The sequence below is a fragment of the Hippichthys cyanospilos genome, chromosome 11 (assembly GCF_059441005.1).
Source record: "Hippichthys cyanospilos isolate Australia breed blue-spotted pipefish chromosome 11, RoL_Hcya_1.0, whole genome shotgun sequence".
NCBI lineage: Eukaryota > Metazoa > Chordata > Actinopteri > Syngnathiformes > Syngnathidae > Hippichthys > Hippichthys cyanospilos.
The window spans coordinates 19,305,073-19,316,519 of NC_142379.1; the positions used below are offsets into that span (position 1 = coordinate 19,305,073).

Below are 11,447 nucleotides of genomic sequence, written 5' to 3' on the forward strand. Positions count from 1 at the left end.
CAAACATGCTCAAAGTTTGTCTTTTTTCCCGTGGAAGTACTCCAAGTGATCTTGGCGGGGGGCTGCGCAAGCAGGCTGGAAATGATTGAGTTATAATAATGTGCAGACAACATTGTGCTCTTTTCTACTCAGTTGAAATTTCAACTCTTGTCAGTAAGCACTTGGGGCAACATTTGTCATAAGAAGTCTAATAGCACTATTGTTGCCCCCTCCATGAAATTTGTTCCCAACCTCAGGCTGGGCATTTTCATTTCAGTCAGATAGATTTCAGACTGATTCTCTCATATCATTATTCCACTACAAACAGGCACTTCTGATTTGTCTCCCCAAAACTTGTATGACATCTATTCATAATAGTGATTATTTCAGTAGTCATATCTTATCCGTGGTCTATATTGCCCGTCGCAGGTGGAGTCATTGGTGACCTGGAGCTATTCTCGCTGGTCACCAGTCAATTCCAAATTATTCAGCTAACTAAGACAATATTGAAACAGCATTACATTACAATTACACATAAACACTGCATCATTATTTGCTATCAATCATATACTTGTACCCGTCAGAAGGATTCCATGCTGCATTTTCATGATGACGTTTAATGTAAATTGTTGTAAATTTGCTCAGTGAAGCTGACAGCAAACCAGGCACACTTACTTATAACATAAAAACATAGAGAAATATTGTCAAATTTTTGCAATGTATTTACAGGACCTTTTTTCATTCCAAAAACATTGGCCTCAATTCACAAGTTAATGGAAACATTATCAGTTATCCAAGTGAACAGTGTCCAATTTTCTACATGATAGTGGCGCATTAATATTGATGCTAGTGACAGGGCTTACTTTCGTTCAACAGAAATCCAGATGGAGGATCACTAAAAAGGAATTTTATTGATCGTGTTTCCTTATGAGTATGTGACATGTTTCAAGCAACGTTTCCAAGCAATAATGTTTTTGTCAACAGTTATTACTCACTTTTTCTATTCCATTGATACTTACAACAGCGGGAGAAGGGCTTTTCATCTATCTTGGTAGAAACTCACACACACGCACACACGCACACTTACACACAGTGGCCGGCAGAGCATCAATGCAAAATTAATTACAAATCTAAAAAAACACACACACACACACAAGGGCATATTGTTCCGTTCTGAGCTGGCCGAACGGTTCAATATTTTACTGTAGCATTCCGAGTTGTACAGGTACAAAATCTTCCACAGGTTATTTGAAATCCCCATCATTAAGGACTGCTATTTGACTAAATCAGCTGTAGGAATGCGAATCTATCTTTCAGTTATCAGGGCTTTTACGCTTTTGTTTTGATTAAGGCTGCTAAAAAAAGAAGAGGTTATTTGGACTTTCTGCCTATAACAGTTGAAAGAGGTAGTCTTATCCTATTCCTTTATGCACAGCTCAGAATTGGGTTCAGTTCACAGCATTGTTGTCAGGATCATTAGTACAGTAGATGGTTTATTTATGCCTATGGCAAAAGTCTGAATTGGTTTTTATGTTATGGTCAGCCAGAACAAGAGGTAAAGTCTGTGGTTGTGTTCAGTCTTCAGCATTCAGTTGAGATACCCGCACTAAAAATTGCTGTAAAGCATTTTATCAGTTGTTGTGTTGACTGCAGTGCCATGACTCTAGAGTAGTGACACAGAAAAAGGTGCCAATAATAGAGAACTTTTTTGAAAGCATCAAACCATGCTTCGCAGATTTTCTGAGACATAAATTAAAATAAAATTTGCAGTACTGTAAATGACCATTTCCTAATAAGATATCGATTCGATAAAAGTAAATTCAATAAGTATCTTTCAAAATAACTGATGTACTGATTCAACAATTTCGGGCTTTATTCATATATATATATATATATATATATATATATATATATATATATATATATATATATATATATATATATATATATATATATATATACAGTGATCCCTAGTTTTTCGCAGTTAATTGGGACCTGAACCCCCCCGCGATAAATATGAACTGCGATATAGCCCCCCAAACCCCTCCCCCAACACCACACACACAGATTTTTTTTATTTTGTAAATTTGAAACGCATTCATTCTTTGCATATTATTTAAGACAAATATTACTGCAGTACTGTATACATATTTACTTAAATTTTAAATAATTAAACCTTATACACTACCTAAACAGTAGCTACCACTTTCCATCTTTTGAACTCTCGTGAGCATCAGCTTATATCAAAACAATCCACTTTAAATTTCAATGAATTTTCAATTTTACAAAAGAAATCTAGGTAAAAGTCCGATTTCCAAAGTTGTGCATTTCTCCGTTGCTGTCTATGTAGGCACACAACGAGTGTGTGCATTTGATCTCGGCACGCCTACGTCACGTGATCGGCTCCCAGAGACCAAGCTGTCAATCAATGTGCTTACTAGCACGTTCGAGTGTGTGTGTGCTGAGCTTAGCGCACACGGGAGGTTACAGGAGAGACACAAGAGAGATGAAAGCAAGCTTTTGGATCTTCTTGCCTTTTGTAATAAATTGGAATTTAAAGTGTAAACTGTGTTTTAATCATTTACCTCGCAAAGTAACGAGGGATCACTATATATATATATATATATATATATATAACCCATATAACCCATAAACAAATTACTTTCACAGCAAAGGGGTCGAATTGGAGCCACTGATTTCTAAAACGTCATAATGCTCAATGATAAAATGTCAAGTTTAACAACTGGAATGTCTTTGAAGTGAGAGGTAATGAGCAGGGTTGTGAGGGCGGTAGTTACACTGGTTACATTCACTCCTCTTTTTGCCTTTTGATCCCATTTTTTTCGATAAATATGATTCGGTGCATAAAATTGCAGCCTGTGAATTGCTGTCATTGAGCATCAAAAGATTAACTTGTTTCACCAAATGAATGCAAGAAGTATGTGTAGTCACTTGTCAGAAATGTCTATGTACACTGGATTATTTGCTTTTACCCTCCCAGTACAGTGGACCCCAGGGTTACAGCGCCCCTGGCTTACGTTTTTTTCATGTCGCAATGTGGATACTGACTTTTTTGATCCCCTCAGTATTTTTGCAACCAAAACAACTGTCATGACCCTATGGGGTTGGCTGTATTTCTGTTGTTTTGTCTCTATCTGCAGGCGTTTTTAAGTAATTGCACTTATTTTCTGTTGCCGTCAATGCCACCATGCAACGCGTCACTACAATGCTGCTCTGCTATTGGTTGGCGTCTCCTCACAGAGATTTAGGTCTGCTATTGGTCGGCCTCAATCGTTTCAAAATGGCGGAGTGGTAAAGCTTTGTTTTATCGTGAGTGGTTACAAAACCGTATTTATAGTGCATTTTACTGCTTATTTCAAACTTGAAAGGGTTAGCCATTGGTCCCAAGATTGCTAGTGATGTTAAAGACAGAAGTAAGAAGATGATTTATAGGAAACGAAGCTGGAGATAATCAAGAAATACGACGCTAGCCTAGCCAAGGCTCCCTTTACTAGGGAATAGGGGCATAACAAGCGGTACTCAAAGGTAAATAAAGGTAAATATCCTTTCTATATATTTTTTTATGATGTTTTGTGTTTGTATACATGTAAATTATATATATATATATATATATATATATATATATATATATATATATATATATATATATATATATATATATATATATATATATGTAGCACGTACTGTACTATTTTGAGACTGATTTTTAATATGTATGGACAATTTTGATGTTTTTACCTGGGGTTCTAAACACATTAGCTATTTAACATTTGTTTTGGATTGCTCGCCATACGGCGAATTTGCCTTACGAGCCCAAGCGCAGAACAGATTATTCTTGTAACAAAGAGGCCCACTGTATAAACAATACAACATTGTTCTGAATCAGGGCCGTTTGCGGGTGCTAAAAAGGACTGACGTTATATTGAGGGCACTCGTTGCCAGTGTTAAGCACAGCATCTAGCACAAATTAGCTGCCTAATTATTGGCTGACGAGAGCAGTCAGATTACTTTTCAAAGGCTTTTTAATTGACATAAATAACTGCAAACTTTGAAGCTGATAACTGGACACAATTGCCGTTCCTGCTGAATCAAGACTGACTCATTATGTGTGTTCCGACCTGTGAGGCAATATTTTGAGTTTTCGTTTGATGAAAATAATGGCAAAGTGTTGGCAGATATGACAAACACATTTCGTACTAAATGCAGCCAACACAAGCTGTATGCATTTTCTTAAACTGTTCAAGTAAGAGGAAATATCTTAAATGCGGCTGAAAAAGAGCAGTCTGCTTAACAAAAGGAAAACATTTTGAAAACTGGAAAATTATTTTACGTCACATTTTGCAAAAAAATCTTGTCTCATATTATGGACTGAATCTTCTGATCGTCTCATATAATGGGTGACGCTACCGTGGTTTTTCACTTATTGCGAAGGGGTCTGGTCATCATTAACCGCAAAGAAAGAGGGATTACTGTACAATTTTCTCAATTTCCCAATGTAATCAGTTGCCTATCAATGTTGAAGAATAGAACTTCGGAACATTTTCACATCCCTTTACTAAGCTTGTTTCTCTAGGATTGGACTCTTGTGAGAGATCTTGGGTTCAAGTCCTGGGTGAGACTGCAGCCTTTTTGGTAGCAGCTCCTTGGGTACTTGCACGAGTCACCCCACTCCACTGTGTGCTAATACAGTATATCTTGTTATTTATCATGATCAGTACTCTTAAAATGTGTTCGTACAAAGTGTTGGTAAATAAAGTGCAGTAAGTTTTAAAACTAGAATTTGAGATCCGAACCTACCTTTGAGGAATTATTGGCAAAACCAACTATGCTACAGTTTGCAGAAATCTATACATTAGTTCAGCACTACTGAAGCATATTTGGAATAGTACCTTCTCACTCAACCATTGCAATTGGCAAATCAACATAAGTGTTCGTTTCTGAGATTTGAGTTTTGGCCCAAACTGCTCTAATGTGTGAATGTGAATATGAATAAGTGTTTTTTGTATGTGCCCTGCAGTTGACTGACCATCAGTTAGGGGTGCCAGTTGAAACCAACTTTAAAACAATACATTCCCATTACCTTTCTTTGATAAAAAGCGTGACAATGTGCATTGAATCTGTGTTTGCTTAATTAATGCATATCACGTTTAACCTTGAGCAACCTGTTGTTCAAGTGTTAAAAATATCTACCTCAAAGCTTTGCCGTTTGCAGTTTGGCTTTCCTGTTTGCCCTTTGCATGTACTCCCTGCTTGGGTGTGGATCTCCTCTGCCTACACTGGCTTCTACCCACATGCCAAAAAACATGCTCATTAGGTTAATTGGAGACATTAAATCATCATTGTGAATGGTTGCTTGGCTTTTATATGTTTTGCAATTGCCTGACGCCTGGTCCAACTCAATTTTATTTATAGAGCATACATAAATAACAGATAAACAAAAAAGAAGCAATTAAACTTAAAAAAAAGATGAGATCAATATCAATAACAACGAAAATGAATGAGTGGATTACCATTGTTGATTTAAGAAACAATAATAAAAAAATCACATACCGTATTTTTCCGACTTTAAGCTGCAACTGTTTTCTCATGATTTGAGGCCTGCGGCTTATAGTTCATGCGGCTTATCTGCAGATGTTTTTTTTTTTAGCAACCAGGAGGCAATTCACCATTCAAGCAAATGTGTGTATCTGTTCAAATTTGTGGAACAACTATGAAACAGAACTGAAAAGATGTGAATCAATGGCTGTGCTCAAAAAGAGTTTTGAAAATACATTATTCAAAACATTAAAAGTATGTCTAAATGGAGATTGAATAAGATTTTGTATAAATGTTTGTGACATGTAAATTTTATATAAATTATTCAACATTTATGATTGTATCGATGTACTTGTCATTGTATGTATGAATGAGAGTATGTGCAATGTATCACTAAAATAATCAATCAATGAAACAGGGACACAGAAGAAGATGATATGGAAATATTGATTTTGAGTTTAAACTGCTATTTAACTCTGCAGGATTCTGCAAGTGTTATGTTGAATATAACCATCCATCCATCCATCCATTTTCTATAAATATTTTAATGCTTTAAAGTCAGGCATATTCAGTTTGTTGAAAATAGGATGATGCTGTAGGCAATACAATTAAAGTTTAACTAAATAAAAATACAAAAAAAACCTGCCATCTTTCTGCCATTGAAATTTTATGATCTGCGACATAAAGTCCAGTGTGATTTATGCATGCCAAAAAAAAATGTTTTTGCGCTCAATTTTTGCTGTTGTGGCTTATAGTCCAGAAAATATGGTATTTTGTATTCTTCTTTCATAAGTAATAATGGACATGATGATGCTGGAGTCTTAATTTCAGCTTTGAATGTAAGTACATAATTAATTTAGCGTTCGATCTATGTAATGCTTCTTTTTTCATGTTCTTTGACAATGCAAAAGAAGCTGATGTCTCATTATGCTGTGCTCTGACTGCTTTTTACATTTTTTTTTCTCAAAACGTTTTTTTGAAGTGTGAATCTTATGAACAAAGATCTCATACGTTCTTGTCGTGTTTGGTGTCTCTGCAGGTGTGAACCAGGAGGGCCAGCCTCTTATCGAAGGAAAACTGAAGGAAAAGCAGGTCCGCTGGAGGTTCATCAAGCGCTGGAAGACTCGCTACTTCACCTTAGCAGGAAACCAGCTGCTGTTCCGGAGAGGCAAATCGGTATGCTCATTATGATAATGACGTGTACACACGCTGTTCAGTGTTCTTAATCCAAATGATTCAGGGCCAAACCATATGCAAGAGTGGAAATTTGATCTTGTGATCAGTACGTTTGTCAACGTGGTGAAGCTGCTGAAGTCAGCAATAACACATTTTGGCCTTGGGACTTGCCCCTAGGGGAACTCCCGAAGCCAAGGTGCCATGATTCAAATATGTGAGTCACTTGCGGGGGGGGGGGGGGGGGGGGGGGATGGTCTTCATTAACCGTGAAAAACGAGGGATCATTATATATCACTTCCAAATAGTGGAAGATTCTCTCTCTGTGCCTTGCACTGGCCAGGAGTAATTCTGTAAAAATATCAAAGTGAAGCTTTCTTGTTTTTATTCCAAAAACAGCAATAGTACCGTAGTAATTCAGCAGCCACAAATGTGTGTGCGGGGGGAATCTTTTGTCCTCCTGCTCCCACTTTAGCTCTCGCTTGCTGTTGTGTTGAGAAACCTATTTCCACAAAAGTTATGAAATTCTGTAAAATCTTATTTTATGTTGCTTTACTACCATCGCCATCTATTCACAGTAGAATTCTCAGTGGCTCGAAAGGGTCTCAATGGTTACGCTTCTCAGAAGAGCTTTTTTGTTTCTTTCTATGTTTTTTTTGTTTTTGTTTTTTTTTGGTCAGGCTTGCTTTCTCAGTGTTACAGCAAGAATCATGCTATCCAGTTTGATAATGGATGGTCATTATAACATTTGTTTTTCATGATCAAAAGGACTGTCCAGAGTTTTTTCGAAATATAAACTTATCATCTCAAATGGTTGGTATACCTGCAAGATGTGGAAACAAAAAATTTCCATTTATTACTCAGCTTTGATTGACTTTGTCAAAGGGGTAATCATTTAATATGTTCGTTTACTGTGATGGTGATGTAGAATTGCCATGCGGCAATTCTGTAGAGAGAACTGTTGTATCACTGCAGCTTTCCTTAACAAACTGAAATAATGTAAATAATGTATTAGAAACACATCTTTGTATGATGCGGGCATGCATGATAGAGCAGTAGTTTGTGTTTTACAACAACTCAAACAAATTGCAACAATACAGTGCATTTGTTGTTTCTTTTGATACAATGCTTGTGTAGAAAAGAAGTACAGTTGGCCCCCGTGTTACGAGATTAATACGTTCCGCGGTTGGGCTCGTAAGGCAAATTCAGCGTATGACGGGCAATCCAAACCTATGTTAAATAGCTAACGCGTTTAAAACCCCAGGAAAAAAAATTAAATTTGTACATACATATTAAAAATTGGTACCAAAATAGTACAGTAAGTGCTACGTATATATATATATATATATATATATATATATATATATATATATATATATATATATATATATATATATATATATATATATATATATATATAATATACACGTGTACGATCAGAAAACATCATAAATAAAAAATACAGAAAAGATGTCTTTTCCTTTGAATGGCGCTTGTTATGCCCATAATCCCCAATAAGGGTTATTTTCAGCATCGTTTCCATATAAATCATCTTCTTACTTCTGTCTTTAACATCACTAGCAATCTTGGGACCAATGGCTAACCCTTTCAAGTTTGAATTAAGCAGTAAAATGCACTATAAATACGGTTTTGTAACCACTCGCGATAGAACAAAGCTTTACTATTCCGCCATTTTGAAACGAGTGAGGCCGACCAATAGCAGACCACCATCTCCGTGAGGAGACGCTGACCAATAGCAGACCAGAATTGTAGTGACACGTTGCAGGGCAGCAACTGAAAATAAGTGTAATTACCTAAACGCCTGCAGATGGAGATGAAACAACACAAATACAGCCAAGCCCCTAGAGTCATGACAGTTGTTTTTGTTGTAAAATTGGGAAAATACCTTAAAGAGGGGTTAAAAAACTCATTATTCCAAGTTGCAACATGAAAATAACGTAAGTCAGGGACACTGTAACACTGGGGTCCACTGTACACTCTAAAAACGAATTGGTTAAAAGAACTGCCAATCTAGTTTGTTATGATGATATTGGTTCAACTGACAAAAAGATTGGTCAGAATTTGACCAATTCGGTTGGGGATGGGACTTGTAAAAAGCGTTTAAAATCAAATTTGTTAAAATAAAACGACCGCTGCCTTGCGAATGAAAGCTGCCTCCTCGTCATCCTGTTCTCTAGTTTGTTCTGTTCTCATCCATGCTCTAGTTTGGTTGAAGCATGATGGCCGCTACCCCAAGGGTAACTACAGCTCTGAAGACAGGATTTCTGTGTGTTTCAGATTACAGTCAGTGGATGTGAACAGGAAGGAACAGCCTAGCCCATGGGTGTCAAACTCGTTCTTTGCAAGGGCCACGTTGCAGTTACAGTTTCTGTCAGATGGCCGGGATGACTGTGATAAAATACATTTTGGGTGTATTTGTCACACTTCCAACTAGTTTTGAAATCAGAAAGAGGGTGAGGGCAAAAAACGCTTACTTTCCCCCCCAAACAATTTCAAATTGACTTACAAATGTGATATTTTGACTGGAAACTTGAATTGGAATGGGCGTTTCGCGGGCCGCATGAAATGATGTGGCGGGCCGGATCTGGCCCCCGGGCCTTGAGTTTGACACCAGTGGCCTAGCCCTTCCAAAAACCTTCCATTGCGGTGAATGGCAATAGTAGTTCAGTATGGTAGTGGAGGGCTGAGGCCCGGGGCTGCAGAGACTCGAGGAAAGTTAGCAGCCGCTCAACACACTCTAGCGCAGGGGTGGCCAAGTTCGGTCCTCAAGAGCCACAATCCAGACTGTTTTCAATGTATCTCTTCAACCAACACACCTGAGTCAAATCAGCGTCGTTATCAGGATTGTGCAAAGCATGCTGATGAGCTAATCATTTGAATCAGGTGTGTCAGTTGAAGAGACACAATGAAAACAGGCTGGATTGTGGCTCTTGAGGACCGAACTTGGCCACCCCTGCTCTAGCGCATTGTACGTTGTGTGTTGTAAGAAAAGAAAAAAAAAATGTGTGCCCAAAAAGAGACGCATGCTCGTTCTACGGTTAGGAGATCACTGACTGGGCATGGGGAAGAAAGATAGGCAAAGTCTTATTAAACTCAGTTCATACACATTATTCATTATGTGTACAGTGTACACCAGCGAGCAAATCCTACTTGCCGGCACTCACTGATCGCTGGGGTTTTGCCGTCCTCATTAACCGCAAAAAAAATAAGCAACACTGTGTAAACCTTTATCTGCGTACCTTTAACTTACCTTTACATGGTAGGTTTTTGGAAATTCTTTGCTCAAGTTCAGTTATCATGTTTTAAAATGTTATTTTTCTTTTTTTAAACTTCTACACGTGCTTTGAAAAGCACAGCCTGAGTAGCTGCTGATGAGTCACTCCGCTGTAAGTTCCACCAAGTCTATAAAGAATGGGTATTACCCTGTTGTAAACAGCAACACCACCACCAGTGTGGTAATAGCAGCACAAGTCAACAGGCACATTGTCCTGTAATGTGCTTATCACCACAAATCTTCGGCCTTCTCAAGGAAATTCAAAGTGTAATCCACCCTCTGACTATTAGGTACACTTTTACAAGCATTTGTAACATGGTGTTTACAGCCCCAGAGGCACAACAAATTTCAACATTCAGTCTGTGAAATCATTTGTGTGTGGTTAAAAGTACTGGAAGCAGTTCAGCGATGAATCAGTGTGACCGAGAAATGTCGACGGTGCCATTGCTAGTGATGCCCAGACATATTTCTGCTCCCACTCCTTCCAGAAGGATGAGCAAGATGACATTCCCATCGAGCTGAACAAAGTGCAAAGCGTCAAAGTAAGTGTCATTAGTACCCGCCGCCCCTCTTTTGTTTCATGAGTGTGACCCTAAATCCCATTTCCCTTGTGGTTGACTTATTCCTTTGTCAGGTGGTGGCCAAGAAGCGGCGGGATCGAGGCCTCCCACGAGCTTTCGAGATCTTCACAGACAATAAGACATATGTGCTGAAGGCCCAGGACGAGAAGCACGCCGAGGAGTGGCTGCAGTGCATCAACGTGGCCGTGGCTCAAGCCAGAGAGCGAGAAAACAGAGAAGCCACAACGTACCTGTGACCACCCTCCTCTTCCCAGCGGACGTCCGGTTTTGTTCAGGCCCAATGATGCTTTCATTTCACTCTTGTCAATTGAATATGCAGTATTATTTTCTAGACATATCTGTATTAGACCAGAATAGAGGATTTGCTTGTACAAAGTAGAATAATACACATTTTGATGTAAGGACACCTGTGGAGAGCAACTAGAATCATTAAAACTGCAAAGAAGATTCTGACTGGGTGGAAGCAAATCAAATGAGCAGTCGTGGTAGTGTCACTGATCCCTGCAATAATGAATACGAGAAAATAGTAACTATATTGAACTTATATAGTATAGTTCTCAATGCACTTTATGAAGGCTCACATTCACCCGTGTGTGTGTGTGTGTGTGTGTGTGTGTGTGTATGTGTGTGTGTGTGTGTGTGTGTGTGTGTGCGTGTGTGTGTGTGTGCGTGTGCGTGCGCATAGAGCAGGAATGGGTAAACTGGTGCCCAACGATCAAATCAAATTGCTTTTAAGCGGATCCATGGGTCAGGCAATTTAGCAATGAGGTAGAATATTACGTGTGCTAAAATGTGCATTATTATTATAAATCAAATAGGGATTGATGGACGCAACCATTACTAACACACACACACACACAATC

At 38.3% G+C, this 11,447-nt stretch overlaps 1 protein-coding gene across 3 annotated transcripts in view; it reads left to right on the forward strand.

Annotated features, from left to right (window-relative positions):
* veph1 (ventricular zone expressed PH domain-containing 1) overlaps positions 1-11,031 on the forward strand; it is an 81,844-nt gene extending 70,813 nt beyond the window's left edge. For all 3 annotated transcript variants that reach the window (XM_088427556.1, XM_088427555.1, XM_088427554.1), the window contains exons 14-16: positions 6,575-6,711; positions 10,492-10,545; positions 10,638-11,031. In XM_088427556.1, coding sequence (XP_088283682.1) covers positions 6,575-6,711; positions 10,492-10,545; positions 10,638-10,820 — 374 coding nt within the window. In that variant the 3' untranslated portion in view covers positions 10,821-11,031. The remainder of the gene's footprint in view (positions 1-6,574; positions 6,712-10,491; positions 10,546-10,637) is intronic.
* Positions 11,032-11,447: the final 416 nt, after the last annotated feature.